Source organism: Populus euphratica, unplaced genomic scaffold, assembly GCF_000495115.2.
Source record: "Populus euphratica unplaced genomic scaffold, PopEup_1.0 scaffold413.1, whole genome shotgun sequence".
Classification (NCBI taxonomy): Eukaryota; Viridiplantae; Streptophyta; class Magnoliopsida; order Malpighiales; family Salicaceae; genus Populus; species Populus euphratica.
Window position 1 is genome coordinate 145,166 of NW_011500055.1, and position 20,143 is coordinate 165,308.

Here is a 20,143-nt window from a genome sequence, read left to right on the forward strand (position 1 = left end):
TTATTCTACATGATAAAAACTAAACAGATTTGTATAAGTTACAAGTTTAAATGATATTTATTTAAGAGAATATGAAATATAATTATATAAATTATATCTTAAAATTTTAATTAATAATTTAGATTTTTAAATTAAAATGTTTTTAAAACTGTATTTTAATAATGGTGAACTGGATATGAAATGAGTATGCCCGGCAAGCTCTTAAAAGAATACTTCCAGTTATGTTTAAACAGTAACAAATGCTCTTGAACTCTGATTTTTCTGTACCATCAAATCGCTGACTTTGTCAAAACTAGAAACTCATTTCACAGAACGAGACTTGGGAGATCTTGATTGTTCAACCCTTGCATGCTTAAGACCATGTAGTGCCAAATCACAGAGTACATGTTTTTTGGGGCATTAAAATGAATTTTGAAGTAGATAGGAGTACAAAAATGGAGGCCTAGGGGTGTGTTCTTGCTACACCTGTGTCTTTCCTTTGAAGACGAGGATAATGAGTTGCATCCTATTTATGCTTCATTGGATATCTCACATCTCGATTGATCCCCGAGGAAAAGTGAGAAATGGGTCATATGGAAGTGCCCTTTAGTCCTCTCCTCTATTCAGTGCTAAAACAAGGTTTATATATGGACCTGCTTCCTTAAATCTCACTTCTCTTCCCTCAACTCTTAATTCTGACCAATTGTGATAGTTTCAGAAATTCATAAACTGACGGACCTGCTTCCTTAAATCTCACTTCCCTCAACTCTTAATTCTGACCATTTGTGATAGTTTCAGAAATTCATAAACTGAATCTGATATGTTCTCAATTCGAATGGCATGTGTGTTCTAAAGAAGATGTGTTTCCTTAATTTCAAATGCGTTGTTTGTCATCATCGATCGACCTTAGTGAATACTGCAGATATTGATGTGCTTGAGGTTGATCGATGGAGTTCACTATGGCATGTGTTCACTAGTGTTTCTTGTCCTATGCTCGTACGATGATATTATGTTTCTCTTCACCATCTCACATCATCACTTGTTCTCAATTTTTGTCGCAGGATTCCCGGCGGGTTGCCATCGTTATGAAACTCACCGGCGCCTTGGGGTCCCAACGATTCGTTGCAAATTTCGACCTCTAAGGTTGACGTCGATCTCCTGTTAATTCTTACTGATCTTCATCACACTCTAATAATATTAAGTAATTACGTATCTTGCCTTTTCCATTTTATTTTGCAGCATCACCCCTCTGAGTCTTGGTATGTTGTCTTTTCCAAGAGACTAATCTGTAACTTGGTTTGGATATCGCTATTATATATCCTTCACTGTTGATAGCTATAATGTGAGAAAAATGGCTTCATGTTTTGTCAATTTCTTGGATGTCCTAAACAGTTTCAAGGGTTTCAATACGATTCTTGATGGGCGGTTCAAGGTTAATGGAGGATTTGAGTAAAACTATTTTTTTTTTATTTTTTTACATGTGCCTGACAAGTGCGCCTCATGCAATTTTCATTGCATTCTTGATTTATTTATTTTTTGCTAAATGAGAGCAATTTTTATATATTTTCTAAAATATAATTGAAAAATTTACTCTATTTATTATTATAGATTTTTTTTTTCCTGTCAAACAAGAAACCATTAAAAAATATTCACTTTTAGCTAAGTAGACTCTAAGTTAGATTAAGGATATAGATTAAGAGTTAATTTATTTAGGAACACAACACAAATTATATTTTTTTAAATTATATTTTTTAAAAATTATTATTATTATTTTATATTTTTATATCATTTTGATATGCTGACGTCAAAAATAATTTTTTAAAACATAAAAAAAACTATTTTGATGTATTTATAATTAAAACACACTTTAATCCACAACCATATGAGAATCTAATTTACACTAAATTGGTAAACAAATATATTGGTAAATGTAGAGAATTAGTAGGTGGATACACTATCTGTTTGTCTTTTATCTATCATAACCCTTACTTTTACACTCATTTTTAAACAGTATAGATCCAATCATGCTGGCTTAATGTCTACTTTAAGCATGTTTTCATAATCCAAAAACTTAGTGAATTCTTCTCTTATACGCCCAGCATGAAAACCCTCCATGGCCCCAACCATCATTAAGAACTCGATCGGTCCTATATTGTAAAATCATCACCATATATATATATATATATATATATCCAGTCGCCTACACTCAAAACATTTTCGGGACCGGATTAGGTAGTTGTACAATTAATTATCAATAAAATAAACAATTAGGGTCAGGTTTTTTTTTATAAGGTACGTAGTCACATGCCATCAAGAAATCCATAGCACATAAATTAGGGTTTGCATGTGACTCTTGTGACAGTAAAAGATACCGTCGCCACTGCATGCAAATCATAGTAAAGTGAAGAAAATTCAAATTCTGATTTGTAATCGCTCTAATACTGAATAAGTATGTTAATTAAGATGGCTGTAAATGGTTTGTATAAGATATATAAAGGATTAATTTAGTGTCGATATATACTTAAAAACTAGCTAGTTCAGAATTTTTGAACGGTTAAAACTAAAAAAAAATAATTATTGATTATTAATTAATTTCAAAGATGAAAATACCATTAGGTAAAGTTGAATAATTTTTAAGTGATTTTTTAATACTTATAACATATAATATAGACATGTTATTTCTATTTAAAAAAACATAAAATAAATATAATTTTGTCGTAATTTTAAAATATGTATTTATATATTTTTTAAAATAAAAAATTCTTTATCCGTATTATCTCTATCTTTTCTCTCAATATAGTAACCAAAAATTATATATATATAAATAGATTTAATTTAGTTAACGTGTGATTGATAAAAAGAATGTAATTTACTTCTTTTTTTTTTTTTTAAATCTGCTTTCCACTTTCGTTCTCCATTAAAAAACAAAAACAATACAGTTATCCTCCGCCTACTGCAAAAAAGGACAAACAACTAACTAACCGCACTCACTCACTCTCTTTCTCTCTCTCTCTCTAAAACTCCTCTTCCTCTTCAAAAGACTCAGATCTGAAGCTTACGCCATTGCTCACTAACAAATTCCACTGCCAAATTTTCAACCTCCACAGCTCCATTTCTGTAGGCTCTCTCTCTCTTCCTCTCTCTTTTCGGCTTTGCTAAAGATGTTAGCTGTGGTTTGCATTTTGAGAGTTACTGATTTTTGATTGATTTCTAGTTTAAATGGCTGCATTCTTTGTGTGCTCTGTTTGGTGGCTTCGATTATTTACAGTAAGAGAAAATGCATTAATTTCTGTTTCTTGAATGTCATTAGGATTTCTTAGATACCAAACTCACCTTTTTTTTGTTACGATATTTGCTGTTGTCACTAATTTTTGATAGGTCAGCTCAGGTTTGGTTTCTAGTGATATAGGAGTTACAGTTTTTATATTTATTTGCCCTCTACTTTATTTCTGTTTAAAAAAGAAGGAAGAATACCTCTAAAGATTTTATTTTTTGAACTGGGAATTAAATGATGAATGCATTAATATATATACAAAATTTTGTAAAAAAGGGTGATTGCGTAATTTGGAAGCTAAAAATTGTTAGGAAAAATAACTTAGAATTCAGTACTCGTTTAGATGGTAAGGTAATGGGTTTTTAATCCTAACTTGCAGGATTGTGAGGTGGAGTTGAAGTTGATATAATTAATTAATGGCAAACTCGTGGCAACATTATTTGACCTACGATCCATCTCTATCGCCTGCTGGTGTAAGATCGAGGGAATGGGAGGGTCCGTCGAGTTGGACTGAGTATTTGGGTCCTGATATGAGTTTGCCAATGACATCGAGGGTGTCTAGGAAAAAGGGTGGTTCAGATGGACAGGTTCAGATTTCATGTGGTGGGTATCATAAGGGTTTGAATTTGGGGTGGGTAGTTCAACTTACTGAAGTATCTGAAGGTATTATGGCGAAAATGTATAGATTGAATCAAATATTGGATTGTCCGGATCCAGTTGGTCAAGTGTTTTCGGAAGCATTTTGGAAAGCGGGTGTGCTCCCAAATTATCCGAGGATTTGCTTATTGCTCTCGAAAAACTTTCCTGAGCATTTCAGTAAATTGCAGCTTGAACGAGTAAGAATTTTCAGTATTCTGTTAGAAGAAATCTTGTTTTGTCTTGTTGGCTGATAGATGAGTTATTTAACATACGGAAAAGTGGTTCAGGTTGATAAGGTTGCTTTGGATGCTTTGAATGATGGTACTGAAGTTCATTTGCAGAGTTTGGAGCCTTGGTTCCAGGTACGGAGTTTGTTTTCTACCACACCCTTTTCTATAATGTGCATGTCCAATGCTCAAGATCCCTGATGAACATTACTTTTAGTGAATACTGTTGAAGATTTAGGACTAGGCCTTTGTGGCTGATTAAGCCTCTGTCATAATTAAATATGTGTTGGTTAATGTATGAAAGCATTCTACTCTATAAAGATTTGTGTTTGTCTCAATGGCTGAGTATTCAAATGCTTTTTTTTAATCTTGATTGGTTAAGGATGAACATGTCAGAGGCAACATATTTATGTTTTGATGTCTGAAAGTCAATTTCAATAGGTGTTGACAACCATATTTACAATCTGGTTCAAAAATTCATCAGGTTGTAGTATCACATATGAAGTCTTATAAGATTCAAAATCAAGGTAATTAAGAAATATGGTTTCTGGCAATTACTTGCTCAGGCTTGCCTCGGTACAAATTACCAGGAAGTTAAGCCCAGTTTGAAGTTTGGCTGGAGCCTAAATATTACTGTAGCTTGACTTCTTGAATCTTGTCGTAGCATCCTGACTGACCTTGAGTTCATGAAGTCTCTACATACTGGGCAACCAAGTGATGTGAGATATATCAGCTGGCATGGCTCAGCTGTTGCAGATTTATCATGCTTGTCACCTAAAAGTGAGAACCTTGCTTAGTTGCTATTATATGGAAATAATTTAATGGTGCTCATTCAGCTAAATTCTGTATTAGTCCCAAGAATCCTTGATATGCTTTAGCATAATGATACTTGCTTTCATAATGAATTGCTGTTCTATTGAGGTAAAACTTTAGTGATACAGAAACAAAGTAATTGGAATTAATGTATCTTTATGTGATTTTTGTAGAATTCCAGTGGCCAACGCCAGGGTCAGTTCTGTAATTTGCCTTTTTCAGGGTAATTTCGTATTTTTTGAAAGTTGATCATTTAACTTTTCAGCATCAAGGAAGTGACTTGCCAACTAGCACCAGCTATGGTGCTCCTCCTTAGTACAAATCCTTAGTGCACCTCCTTACACGCTCTCCCTCTATATGCGCGCGCGCGTATGCGTGTTTGAGGTTGTGTGATGCAATCTATCATAGGTGTGACTCCTAAGAGCTCTAGGTGTGATGGTTTTCTATCTTCTAGTTCTAGGTGTGATTCTTAGAAACCCTACTAGTGTGACTAGTAGCTTTTGTATTTAGTTTAATTCAGTTTATAACCCACATATCCTTCATCCTTTTATCTAGTCTGGTCAACTTATCTCAAAATCCTCTCAACCCTCACCTCAATCCATCAAATCTGCTATAACTTGTGAACCTCAGCATTTAGTTGCTGTAGTTGGAAAGATCCTGCATCACTTAGAACTATCTCCATGATCATATCATGCCTCTCGTAGGAAATTTGATGCCCTTTTGTTTTCATTTGTGGACAATGAGACACAGTTGATGCGTTTTAAAGACTGTTTAACCCTCAAAATTTTTCTTAGTTTACTATATAACTGACCATTCAAGGAAAAGAATGTAATGATAATGTTGGGACTATTTACTATTCAAGTCATCTAACATCGCATTCTAACCAATATGAAGTAATGAAGAAGCTAACTTGATATATATATTTTTTGGTTCTAAATCAGGAAAATAGTCTTTAGGAAGGGGAGGAAGAAATGATAATGGAAATTGAATTATTGATATATAATTTATATTTCAAATTACTTGTGCAAATGCTAGCCGAAACAGTGGTCAGGCTTAAAACTGAAAATATAATTTTCCATCTCTGCATGCTTGCTCAAGCCTTAATATCCTAAAAGGCTGATAAGGGAGGCAGCTTTAGCATGCTCGTAATTGCTCTGCTACAACTTTGTTTTGTTTTAATTTCTAATTACCATGGCCTAAATGTAAACATTATGAAAAAATTGAATTTGTTAACTTAGTCTAGTGCTCATCAGTTTATTTTAATCCTCTTTACTTCTCAAGAAAAAGAAGATAGTACTTTTTTTCCAGAGAAGGTTTAAGAAAAAATAAACTTGAAACTATCTACCTTTTGTCACTTAAAAATTGATATGCAGCTTAAGGTCACTTATTTCTATTATACCAGAACTCATCCACGCTTCTAGTTTCTAAACACTCCTTGAGAAGCAGACAGTTAAGAAAGTAGCCATCAATAAAGATGTTTGTGGTAGACAAATGGTGGTCATCTATAACACTTAAGGTGGTACAAATCTCTTTGCAAGTATAATTTCACTACTGATCATTGGATTGGTCACTGGTGACTTTGGCAAGTTAAAAGGTTAAATTGCATGTAGATTCGCATAAACAGCATCATGTATCCAAAGGTTTGATAGATGTATGTTCTATAACTAATCATTATCCTTAGTATGAGCAGATGATAGCATGATGGAAAAGAGTATGGTGACTGGAACAAAATGAGGACCGAAAGTCTTCCAATTACATGCAGTGGCATGGGATAGGCAGGGTATGGGTGTGATTGACAATCAACGACAAAAGGGGGATTTGTTTTTTCTGTGGTTGCCTGGCTAAATGTTTGCCCACTTCTGTACTTCTGCGGTAACATAAAGACAGAAAATGAGAGAACACCAGTCATAAAACTAGAATGAATGTAATAGGACATGAAACTCAAATATCCTATCACTTCCCACCCAAAAGGGAGATGAAAGTTACACACTTATTTAGTTTATCTTAGAATTTAAATGATCAGTACTGCTATTTCTCTTAGTAACCATATTATAGGATGTGTGGGGTTTGTTTGCATCATCTTTTATTATTCTTTCTATACTGTTGCTTGTTTCAATGGTACTTGTTATGAATGACTTTCAGTAGTTATTAGGTTTGTAACCCAAGTTTTTTTTATTAAAAAAAGTATGTTTAACAAGTTACATGAAATTGCGTACTTTCTTATCATTATAGATTGTAAATCAAGATTTATGGCTACTTAATGGCTTGCTTTTGTGTGGCCAGCTACTTCTTGACCTGATGGCATTCCGAGAACAAGCTCTGCGACTCATATTGGATCTAAGTAGTACTGTTATTACCTTGTTGGTGAGTATCAAAATCTTCTCGTTTATCTTGTGTTTTTAGTTTGATATGAAGTGCAATCTATCTACCTCAATAGCTGAAAGATTCATAGAACTTTGGTCTATCAATATGTATCATGCACTGCTTGATTTGAAGATGTTGAACAGACCCTTTCCGTTTTCTTTTCCTCTTCATTTAGAAAAGAAGAAACATAGTGGCTTGATTTGTTTATGGAATCTCCGATAACTTTGTGCAGTATTTTGCAGCCCAATCAGAACTCGCTTATACTGCATGCATTTATGGATCTCTTTTGTTCCTTTGTCCGTGTTAATCTTTTTTCTGAGAAGGTGGGTGGACTTTGTATTTCGTGCTCTTCTATATCTTCCTTCTCTTTTGTACATTCCTTTTATTTAAGAACTTACGTGCATTTATGCATTCTTCTTATCTGGCTGACAACATTGAACTTTAATGCCTTGTACAGATACCGAGGAAAATGATGCTACAAATGTATAACCTTCTGCATGCCATGTCAAGAAATGATAGTGACTGTGATTTCTATCATCGGTATAGAATACATTGACTAGTGCAATTATCTTTGCCTGTCCTGCTATTGGGCCAATTATAATGAAAACGGGGGCTGATGCTTCTCTTGTATATTCTCAGTATCCTTGGGTAGCAACACAATTTAGGCAGTTAGTGATAGAAGATAATGACCATAAGGGATGAGACTTTTTTTTCTGTTTCTCGACATGCAATTTGCAGATTAGGATCTCACATAATAAAACTTGACTTTTTTATGAACATGCTATGCTTGGATGGGAATGGAAATGGGGATATCTTCTCTATTTATGCTAGAACTGCAAAGGAAATTTGATAATCTTGATCAATGAATAACTTTAACAACTTCTCCAGTTTCTTGAAAGTTGAAAGTACATTGATCATGCATATTTGCGATTTTCTATCTGCTGAAGAAACTTTATGACATCCAAATTTAGATACTAAAGTTTTGTAATATGTTCTGTTTGCTTCTAGTGGATTTAGAGTTTCTATGTCAATAATTGTGAAGGTTATCCGTGTTGAACTCAAAATGTCTAGTTTGATTGAGTAGGGATTCTGCAAGTAATAAGGAATATAATTTGTAAGTTTGTACGGTATAATTACTCCTGGATTTGTTGAAGATGTTGGAGGTCAATAAGACAACCTGGATATTCTAATAAAAGAAAGGAACTCATGACTAGCAATATTTACTTTGAACGTTGAATTCGAAAGCTACCTGTGATATTGAAAATGATGAGTTCAATAGACCTACTAAGTCAGTTGCAGTACTAAAAGGCTATAATATGATTGGTCAAAGCGGTTCAAAATTGATTTTGAGTTTTATTTCTAGAGTTTTGCGCCCTACTTGCTCCTTTTACAGTAGACTTGCTGTAATTGCATTGCTCACTCTTTGATTTAGACTTTATTTGTAGAGCCACCATGAGCACATTAAAGTAATGCCAAATGATTTATCACCTTTTATTTATAGTGCTCTGCCTTTACATGTTAAAATTCAAATGGTTGATTGTCCAGTAATGATCAGTACACTAAGAGGTGGAACTAGAATTTTACACTCCCGGGAGGGCTATATATATATATATCACATATTTTAGAAATTCTTTAGGTTTGGTGCTCTCCATTAACCAGAAAGGGTAGTTCTACTCTACATATTACTGCCTAAATATCTAGTTTGACAGGCTTATGCAACATAATTCTTGAGCAGTAATGCTCAGTTTAGCATGATACTTCAGTTTATGTTAGAGGCGCTTTTTTTTTTTTTAATCTTATAGACATTACTTGTTTGAGATATCTCTCCTTTTGAATTGCAGGTTGGTTCAATTTATAGATTCTTATGATCCACCATTGAAAGGGTTACAAGAAGATCTAAAATTTGTCAGTCCACGTATTGGAGAGGTCATCTACGTTCCTTCTCTATCCAAAAAAGTGATAGTGATAATACTAATCATATTTCTATTTCTCTGTGTGTGCATGTGTCCTTTTTATTTTGTAATTTTATGTTATAAGACATTGGTATCTAGCCTTAATCGCTAATTTTTCTCTCTAAATCTTCATAGTGTGATGATTCTTCTGTAATAGCAGAGGGTTGGACCGTAAACTTAAAAAATGTATCATGTAGCTTTCTAGTATTAGTAATAGCAGGGGATCTTCTCCTCCGTGTTCTTTTCTTCTCCTATCAATAATACTTCCACAAATTCTGCAATCCGAAGGAAAGGAAGTTTGTTGGATGATATCTATGAAAAATGAGAAGAGTTTTTTCTTTTCCTCAGAATTTGGTTAGTGTGGTGCTCAATTGGACGTGTGTTTATAACGGTTATGCTGTTGTAAAATGATCATTAAATGAGCTACAGCAAGTAGTCCTTTTTACATATATCACAAAGGAGTTTGAATATTAACAAATTCCAAAATCATTCTTATGATTGTTTTTTGTTGGATTGCTTAAATAATATCAAACTTAAGTTTCAATATTTATCTCCAGGTTTTAGAGGCTGTGGGCCCTGTCATTTTCCTATCTACAGATTCAAGGAAGCTTAGAAATGAGGGATTCCTTAGTCCATATCACCCTCGGTATCCAGATATACTGACAAATTCTGCTCACCCTGTGGTACATGCTGTTTTGAAAGATCTTGATATTTGGGTTAAATTGACTTTTAAGTTCTGAAAGACATAGTTACTGCTAAACTTCGTTGTTGCGTCATTTTCACATTTCAGAGAGCCCAAGATCTAGCAAATATTACTTCTTACAGGGAATGGGTTCTACTTGGATATCTTGTTTGTCCAGATGAGCTGCTTCGTGTCACTAGCATTGATATCGCTCTGGTATGCCTCACATCATTCATGCATGTTATTCAATAGGGTGTTCATTAAAAATCAGATACGCGCTGCAAGGAAGAACCTTGTTGTCGAAATTAGATACTCAATTGAATACATACCGTGTGAATGACACTTTCAATTAAATAAGTTAGACTACATCTTACAAAATGTTGCTCATGAAATTCTACAGTTCCGAAGAACATACTAATGTTGGATTTTACTGTCATGAAAAGCCAGGCTGAATTAAATGTCATTATTAGCATTGTTGGTTTCTGACTAGCATGTATGAAACCAGCCCAACTTCTTCCAAGCCTATATTTCTCAAGTGCAGGTGACCACATATTATAACTCATAAATGTATCAATATTACCAACTCGTGAATGAGGTCAATCTTTCTCTTAAAATTCCACTTTTTGTGTGGATAGTGGCTTTCTCCCTCATTTATGACACGAGAACCTCGTTTAGAAGTAAAACAGTTTCTGATGACTTTGTATCAAAGTATATGAAAGTCAATTATGGATTAACCGAATCCTTGCGCTTTCAAAACTTGTGAAATCTAGCTCTCATCTATTGAGGATTGTTGGAGAAAAGAGTCAATACTGAATTCATTATACATAGTTGGTAAATATTAATATAGAGTGCCTTTCTGGCTTGGTTTATGTGGCAAAGCTTACCTCATGGGGTTTGGAGCAACTGGTGGAAAGTTGTGTTGTTTTAAATTCTCTTTGATCCAGTTTGCTGATTTCACTGCACCTTTATCATTTCCTTATCAGATTTCTGGTGATATTTATTTACTTAGCTGATAACACGAGCAGTGTTTTTTTGGACCAAATGCTTTTCTCTCTATTTCTGGTATTTTTTCTCTGGCACATTCAAAAACAGAAATTCTCTCTCTTTAACTACTGTGAGGGTTTAGCAAGAATTATCTGGATGCTTCATACATTTGTTCACTGATACTTCTTTTTCACTATGATTTCCTGTTTTTTAAAATTTTCAAAATGGTTCTCAGGTCGTACTGAAGGAAAATTTGATACTTACTGTATTCCGGGATGAGGTTAGTAGCACTGTCAATTGTCCAGACCATGCTCTCTGTTTACAATGGCTGATTTTTTGTTGAAATCTTGAACATGCAGTATGCACTTTTGCATGAGGATTATCAGCTATATGTTTTGCCTCGGATATTAGAATCGAAGAAGATGGCCAAGTCTGGGCGTACTAAGCAAAAAGAAGCAGATCTCGAGTACAGTGTGGCAAAGCACGTTGAGAAAATGATAAGGTAAAACTTAGTTTTGATTCTTGGTCTTGATGGAAGGAATGAAACCATCACTGCCCTCTGGTTTTTTTCTTAAGACTTATAAACATTAACCTTAAAAATAATCAATATGCTCAATATTTTATATACTTTACTGATGAAATTGTCAAGGATTAATCTAGGGATGTCAACTTGTCACTTTCTGAAGTAGCTACCAAAGTTTGTAGATATACAGAAAGGAGGGAAAATGTTTCAGCCACAGTTCTATCATCAGAAAGCAAGTGGCGTGTAACTGCCATTATTGGCCTGGTTATAAAAATGATTGAGCTGTGATTCTAGCAAAATAGAAATGTTGAAGAATCCTGACAATGTGGTGAAAAATGATCAACTTTGTACTCCGAAATCTTGTCATTTATGTTAATGATACCTCATGTTCAGATGCTGGGATTTTGCTTGGTGCATGGACAATGACAAAAAGTGCACGGTCTCTTGTTTGCTTGTGTCAATTTTAAAATTTCTTCTAATATTCCACTAATATTTGATAGTTAGCTTTAATTTCTTGTGGTTCTATTATTCTAATAAAAACAAAAAGAAAAATCAGTATACCCAATGTTTCAGCATCTAATGTGATTTGGATATGTTGTGAATGTTGCAGCGTAGTGCACGAGCAATCTCTTCTATCGTGTGATGCCATTCACCATGAGAGGAGAGTATTATTAAAACAAGAAATAGGAAGAATGGTACTGTTTTTTACTGATCAGCCAAGTTTATTGGCTCCAAACATTCAGGTAAATTTGAAGTGATGGTACCTCTCCTTTTGTCATCCCATCATTCTGCTTCTTTTCAAAGCTCTAAATTTAAGCATATGGTTGACCAACTCTGGCTATGTTAGGAATCCTTTTGTTCAGTCTCAATATGTATGCAGTATTTTAAATACATAATTGATGATAATTGAAATTTGATTTCTGGGCTGATGGGTAAAGAAAACAATGAAGTGGGGTAGGGGTGGGGGAGCAATTTGACTTCTCTTTGAATCTATTTTACTTGCCATGGTACCAAGTATGCTTATTTACCTGCAAATTATTCCCGGCACAATCATTCTCTAATGTTATGGTGTTTCTTACAGATGGTATTCTCTGCCCTGGCATTGGCACAGTCTGAGGTTATCTGGTATTTCCAACATGTAGGAATTGCATCATCAAAATCTAAAGCTGCTCGAGCAATACCTGTTGACATAGTACGTCAAGTTCTTTGCTTAAATCCGATGTTGTCATTATAATTCTGTAAAAAGGTGACTCTGGTTTTTAACTTAATTTGGTGTTATTTTTGGTGGCAGGATCCAAGTGATCCAACTATTGGCTTTTTACTAGATGGAATGGATCATCTATGCTGTCTTGTGCGCAAGTATATTGCAGGTTAGAGTTTGATGTAAATTTTTTCCCCTCACAAATCATACAATTTATATTGATATTGCACTTAAAACTGGTTAGCGTTTTGATTCTTTCTCATTGGTGGAGTAAAGAAGCAAACCATCCCAACCCCAGAGTCATATAAATGATCTTACAAGCTACTTTGTTGTGACTAAGATGGTAAAAATGTCTTACAAAGCTAGTACGCGAAAAAAATGTTTAAAATTGAATGAGAGTGAAGTTTGATAATTATTTAAAATAGCAGATGGACCTTTTAACCCTTTAAAACTGAAAGGTTAGGTTTTCAGAGGTTCTATCATGACTTTAGAGCCTGGTGTTGTTGTCTTATGTTTTCTTATTGTTGTTAATCCACCAGATTGTTTTTTGGTGGCTATTATATAAATTATCAGAGAAGTCACTCAGTTTGTAGTTCCAATGTGAGAAACCATGAAATGCTGAACAGTTATTGTAGTGCTAGGCAAGGGTCAATTTTATGAAAGCAGGTTCTTATTCAACCATGAGGCATTGTGATCATTCATATTACCTGAAAGGCCTATATGCCTCAGTTTGGAGCAACTAGTTTTATGGCATGCAGTTATCTTACTCCACGGGTCTCAAGTATGGACAAACAAGTCTTTAAACACTCTCATATTTAATGCAGCTATCCGAGGCTATGCATTATCATACCTGTCTTCATGTGCTGGTAGAATCCGGTTTTTGCTGGGAACTCCAGGAATGGTGGCTCTTGATCTTGATGCTAGTTTAAAAGGGCTTTTCCAACAGATTGTTCAGCATTTGGAAAGCATACCAAAACTGCAGGGTGAAAATATTTCCGCCATCATGTGTGATTTATCTGTAAGAAATCTGTGTAAATCAAGTTCAGTTTGTTATGGTGAAGTTTTCTGAATTTGAATTGACACTGCTTTGTAGTATCACTGGGTATGATAAGATTTTATGCACTCGTGATTTTTCAAGTGCTTATTGCTATAATGTCAAGAATTAGACACCTCTATCACACAAGGATTTCTCATTTGTATTTAAAAGACATATATGATTGGGAAAGTTGAAAGAAGGTATTGCTTGAAGGAAACCAACAAAACTATAATCTCTGTTCGTCCTCTTATCTTTGACTTGAAAGAAACCATGGTGAAGTCAGCGGTATTGCATTCAGAAATGCTATGTTTAAGGAAAAACTTTTAACAGATATATAAAGAATGGAAACAATGGCTATTGGTAATTTAGTGAACTTTATGGTTGTTTATTTTATGTTTCTATTCGTTACATATTCATTTTACAAATCATTACTCTTGCATTTATGCTTGGCTTTGTAGTATGTTTCCTTCTTATCACGGGTTCTGTTAATTCCTTTAACAATTTTTTTAGTTGTTGCCATTTTTTCTATCATTGTTTTCCAGAATTGGCTTCTTCATAAGAGCACCAATAACAATATCATGGTATGTCTTTTCTAAGCAGGAGTTTCGCAAGGATTGGTTGTCAATATTGTTGATTGTCACATCGGCTAGGTCATCTATAAACATAAGACACTTGGAGAAAGCTACTGTCTCTACTGGAAAGGAAGGCTTACTGTCAGAAGGAAATGCTGCATACAATTGGTCCAGGTATTCCCCGACTCTTGTTCGCCTTATAACTAGTGCTACTGCTAGGTTGCTGAAAAGTTAGCCCATTACTGGACTGACTTCACGAAGCCGATCCGCATAGTCTAACCCCTCTAGTTTGAGATTGACACTATGATTTGAGTGATACAATTATCTAACACAATATATAAACTATAATTATCAACATTATATCTGTATAAAAGTTAAAAACTGACTGACTTATTTGTTGATGAATTGATCTCACTCAGAATCAAACCACTGCCCAGAAAGTCAAGATGAAAAGCTTATTTATTTTATTGAAATTACTTGGAAAAAAATTTAATGTAATATGGACAATTACTGTTGTGCCCTTGAGCAATGTTTCAAAAAACTTAAACAACAATTAGTCTCGCTAGAAATTCATACCACAACATTTGAAGTGGCCTTGTACCGAGTAGCTTAAACTTTGAGCTAAATGGCAAATGCTCTACCATGTTATCGGAGTTAGGCACGTTATACCACTTATTAATGTTGTCTGGTTTTCCTTTGAGACTTTGAACCATGTGCTAGACCAATAGTTAATGTTAGATGACTGTTTCATGACTGAGTAAAAAATGAAGCCTATGGGCGTAGGTTCCCTTTTTTCTCCAAACAGCATCTCAATTTCATTATCTGCTGTACTGTATTCAGGAGGTTACCTTGTTCACATGGAAAAACCAAATTATTTTGTTCAAATTGAATGTTGTTGAAATCTACAGACAGGAATCTCTTTCAATTGCAGATGCGTTGATGAATTAGAGTTGCAATTATCAAAGCATGGAACTCTTAAAAAGCTGTATTTTTACCATCAGCACCTTACAGTAGTGAGTTCCTGGCTTATTTAGTTTATAATTTCAAGTCATGAAGGCTGGGCTCCTCAAAATACTCAATTGGGTATTGTTGGACTTTCTAGGCAGCAGCTCTGTTGCTTTTCGTTTCCACAATTATTTTGCTTGGGGTTACTCTTTTCCTTACGGGCTCCTTGTTATAACCAACCATGCATCTTTTTCCATGTTAGGTCTTTCGGAACACCATGTTTGGACCAGAAGGACGTCCTCAGCATTGCTGTGCATGGCTTGGTGTTGCTAGTAGCTTTCCAGAGTGTGCTTCTCCAATTATTCCAGAAGAGGTGATCCACCAACTTGCTATTTCAGTTGGGGAGAGGGGCTATGATTGATGATTTTTTGCTGAGAGAAATTGAAATGGGAAGACTTGGATTTTATTTTATTTAATCTGCTGCACTTTGCGTTGATCCATACTCGTTAAGGGCATGGTTGAACAGTTTGCAAAGAGGATAACTCCAACAACTGCTTAACCCCCCACCCCCAACTGTGCCTTCTTCCATTGTGCATATCATGTAATGGAAATGTCATGAAATTTACTTTGTACTTTTCTGTAAATAGGTAACGAAAATTGGGCGAGATGCAGTCCTATATGTTGAGTCTCTTATTGAATCTATCATTGGAGGATTGGAGGGATTAATCAATATTCTCGATTCTGAAGGAGGATTTGGTGCCTTAGAGGCTCAGGTTTTTACTTTGAACTGTGATATACTGTAGCAGATAAGGAAATGCTTGAGTAGCACTATTAGAAAGCTAATGTTTTTGGAAATGTCAGCTTCTTCCAGAGCAGGCTGCTTTTTATTTGAATGACACATCCAGAGTTTCAATTCCTACATCAAAATCTACCAAGGGAGCAGTTGGCTTTCCTTTGCCTGGCCATGAGAGCTACCCTGAAAATAATAGTGCTATAAAAATGTATGGAATTTAACCTGTGCTGCTTTTCATGGATAATCTGCAATGATACAACATGTCTTGATTCTTGATTTTGTGTTGATGGCAGGTTGGAAGCTGCGATGCAAAGGTTGGCCAACTTGTTTTCAGTTCTGAATGATATGGAGCCTATATGTGTTCTAAACCATGTCTTTGTTCTGAGGGAGGTGAGGCTGCTGAGTTTGTGTTTAACTTCTTTGGATGGGTATATGATAGCAGACTCTGATATAGGTGTCTTATAGTTGACTAAAGTACTATGAGCTTGCTATTTGTCTTCTTAACTCCTTATAGCCCCCGTTTGGTATTTCATTCCAAATAGAGGTCGGAAAAAATTTAAAATTTATTTTTATTTAAAATTTATGTTTTTTGATCGTTTAGATATGCTGATGTATGTTCCAAATAAAAAATATTTTAAAAAGCATCTATTATTACTTCTTAAACATCCTTTATAATCTCTTCTTAAAAATAGCAAAAATACCAATTATTTTATTAAAATAATCTAACCTAAAAAATTTTCAACGAAAAAATATTTATACTATAAAGAATCCAAAGTGTAATAAGATAACCTTAATTAATATAGATAAACCTGATAAATAATAATGATAAATAATAATGATCTTGTTGGAAAATTAGGAAAAATTAGGAAAATTCTAAAAATATGTATTCTCAATTTCTTACCCTTCTTTTTATACATGTTTCAAAATTAGGAAAATTCTAAAAATATGTATTTTCAGTAATTTTAGTTAATTTTAATTATTTTGCTATTTTCTTCATTTTTATTTAATTTTTATGTGTAAGAAATCTTACTTAATTAGGAAGGGATGCATCAAGCCATATAAAACTATCAAGAAATGTAGTGCTTTTTTCGCTGAACAAGAAGGGGTGTGATTTACTTCTTTTTAATCCATATGCTGTGCAATAGCGTGGTCAGTGTGTCAACTCAAACAATATCAAAATGTTGGGATTCTGGTATGACATTGCAGTCTTCTGTGCAGTACATGAGAGAGGGCATACTTGGCAACTTCAGGAGGAGATTGCTTGCAGTATTAAAAGCTGACAATGATCTTCAACGGCCTTCTGTCCTAGAGTCCTTGATTCACAGGCACTTGAACATTGTCTATCTAGCAGAGCAACATATCAGCATGGACCTTACTCACGGTATTCAAGAAGTTCTACTAATTGAGGCCTTCTCAGGACCTGTGTCTTCTCTTCACTTGTTTGAAAAACCAGCAGAGCAGCTTACTGGGTCGGCCACTGAAGTTGTCTGCAACTGGTACATCGAAAACATTGTCAAGGATGTATCAGGTGCTGGAATCCTTTTTACACCAATCCACAAATGCTTTAAAAGCACGAGGCCTGTTGGTGGATATTTTGCAGAGTCTGTCACCGATCTCAGAGAATTGCAGGCCTTTGTTCGTGTATTTGGTGGCTATGGCGTTGACAGGCTAGACAGAATGATGAAAGAGCACACAGCAGCACTATTGAATTGCATTGACACATCATTACGGTCAAACCGTGAAGTGTTAGAGGCTGTTGCAGGCAGCATGCATTCTGGTGACAGAATAGAAAGAGAGGCATGCTCGAGGCAGATGGTGGACTTGGACACAGTGATTGGATTTTGCGTTGAGGGAGGACAAGCACTTGCTTTTGATCAGCTTCTTGCTGAAGCAGCTGGGGTCGTGCTTGATGAGGGTGCACCCTTGATATATTCACTACTGTCTGGGGTGGTTAAGCATATACCCGAACATATATCTGAAAAGAAGGAAATCAGAAGAATAAGAGGGGTGGCAAACAGTCTTAATATAGTTGGAGATCATGATTCGGAATGGATCAGATCAATTCTAGAGGATGTTGGGGGTGCAAATGATGGTTCTTGGACATTGTTGCCTTATTTATTTGCCACCTTCATGACATCAAATATATGGAATACAACTGGCTTCAATGTTGATACAGGGGGCTTCAACAACAATATCCATTGTCTGGCAAGGTTGGTTTTTCTTGCCCCGCCATATTGTTGAATTGACGGGTCTGGATATACTCCTGAACACAAGAAGTTCAATGCTTCTGAACACATGTATTGCATACGAGCTATTGATCTGAAGTCAGTGGCCCATAACTGGCAATTCTATCCAAATTATTTTTGACTGGGTGACTGGTCATCTCCCATTTAACTATCATATTTAAATTCTGAACTGAACAGATGTCTACTGCATTTGCTACTAATCATGGTATATTCTGTTATGAGGTCTTACGAGGAAGTGTTTAACTCTTCTTGCCTTCTCTCTGTCTCACCAGCCGGGCAACTTTATTCACAATTAATTTAGTAGGGTCATGCATTTGCAATTTTTGTACTACTAGTAAATGAAATGGTTTCTATTATCCATTATTATTATTTTTTTCCTTACAATTGAATATTCTTTGCAGGTGCATGAGTGCTGTGATTGCTGGTAGTGAGATAGTGAGATTGGAACGCGAACATCAGCAGAGACGACAGTCTCTCTCCAGTGGCCATCTTGATGAGGCTTTGGATCCTGAAATACATAGCCGTTTGTCTGCTGAAGCACGTATAAAGTCTGCAATGCAGCTTTTTGTCAAATTTGCAACTGGTATTGTGCTAGATTCTTGGAGTGAAGCCAATAGGTAACGTGCAATGCCTGTCACGCCCCTCACGTAAATACACAGACATGCACACAAGTTGCATATTTGCATCGATTTTTGTTTCCATAAGATCTCATGGTAATTATTTTAAACCACAAGCATCATTCCTTAAAAACTCGAGTTAAATCTCTAGGGTGGCTCCATCAATAATTCTCTCAGCTCAAATACTGAGAAAGGAATGTTGATCTGAGTAGTCTATTTGATTATCTTTATGACCTTTGTTTCCTTTCTCATCATTTCATGCATCTCAATCTCATCTCCCCTTTCTGTGCAGATCTAATCTTGTAGCAAAGCTGATTTTCTTGGACCAACTTTGTGAGATCTCACCGTATCTTCCAAGAAGCTCCCTCGAAGCCTATGTTCCGTATGCAATTCTCCGTTCAATTTATAGCCAGTACTACTCAAATTCTCCATCCATGACTCTGGCACTACTAAGTGTCTCACCCCGCCATTCACCTGCTGTATCACTGTCTCACACATCTCCTGCAGTGAACCATTTTTACGATATGGATAGTGGAAGCCTTCGCAGCACGGATAATAAACATCGAAATGTTCGCCGCTCTGGGCCTTTGGATTATAGTTCAAGCAGAAAAGTTAAACTTGTCGAAGGCTCAACTTCTGGGAGCACAGGTCGTAGTCCACTACCACGGTTTGAAGTCTCAAGATCTGGGCCTTTAATGTACAAGTAGAAAACGGTGAAAATGGCAGGGTCAGGAGTGTTGATAAATTATCAGCTCCTTGTCAATCAGACAAGTTTTGCATCCTGTAAATGTCATAATTCTTTGTTCTTATGTTCCTCGTCGCGCTGCACCTAATGATATAAATTAATGCCCTTTGCGAGAGCAAGATGTTGTGAATTTAGTTGCTCAGGCCGTAGAATCAGCACTCCTCGACTTGTGTCATTTACGATACACATGCAGATAGAATTTTATGAGGCGAATCAGATCCATGGCCACCACAGTAGCCCCAGTATTTTCTCTTGATGTCATAATCCAGGTAACCCTATTTACAAGTCCATGCTACGCCTGAGCTTACAGCTCAAGTGGTACCCCAGCAAAATATATAGCAATGGTAAGATATTTGATAATTGTCACTTGCTGCATCAATTTCTATGCCATCATTTTCTGAAGAAAAAAAAGGATTAGATTCGTTTGAGATATGGTAGGACCAAAAGTTTGTGGTTCTAACAAGCAGAGGTGTCAAATTTGAAATTAGGACAAACCTTAAATTTACCATTTGGTATATTTTATTTCTAAAAAATACAGTTTTTTTAGCTAT

The 20,143-nt window shown here is 35.3% G+C and overlaps 1 protein-coding gene across 4 annotated transcripts; it reads left to right on the forward strand.

The window, feature by feature from the left end:
* Positions 1-2,908: 2,908 nt before the first annotated feature.
* LOC105107821 (protein NAP1) lies at positions 2,909-19,797 on the forward strand. 4 transcript variants are annotated; one of them, XM_011001874.1, is made up of 24 exons: positions 2,909-3,096; positions 3,633-4,089; positions 4,180-4,254; positions 7,216-7,296; positions 7,539-7,619; positions 7,754-7,836; positions 9,138-9,222; positions 9,806-9,931; positions 10,039-10,146; positions 11,150-11,194; positions 11,274-11,416; positions 12,048-12,180; positions 12,519-12,629; positions 12,729-12,807; positions 13,463-13,656; positions 14,275-14,420; positions 15,178-15,259; positions 15,454-15,564; positions 15,839-15,964; positions 16,053-16,192; positions 16,278-16,374; positions 17,203-18,194; positions 18,632-18,847; positions 19,140-19,797. In XM_011001874.1, the coding sequence occupies exons 2-24, from the start codon at positions 3,670-3,672 to the stop codon at positions 19,552-19,554; spliced, it is 4,089 nt and encodes a 1,362-aa protein (XP_011000176.1). In that variant the 5' UTR covers positions 2,909-3,096; positions 3,633-3,669; the 3' UTR covers positions 19,555-19,797. The 4 variants fall into 4 exon arrangements, with proteins under 4 accessions (XP_011000176.1, XP_011000177.1, XP_011000178.1 ...); XM_011001875.1 differs by lacking the exons at positions 2,909-3,096; positions 3,633-4,089; positions 4,180-4,254 and adding an exon at positions 4,786-4,899; XM_011001876.1 differs by lacking the exons at positions 2,909-3,096; positions 3,633-4,089; positions 4,180-4,254 and adding an exon at positions 5,133-5,155.
* The last annotated feature ends 346 nt before the right edge of the window (positions 19,798-20,143 follow it).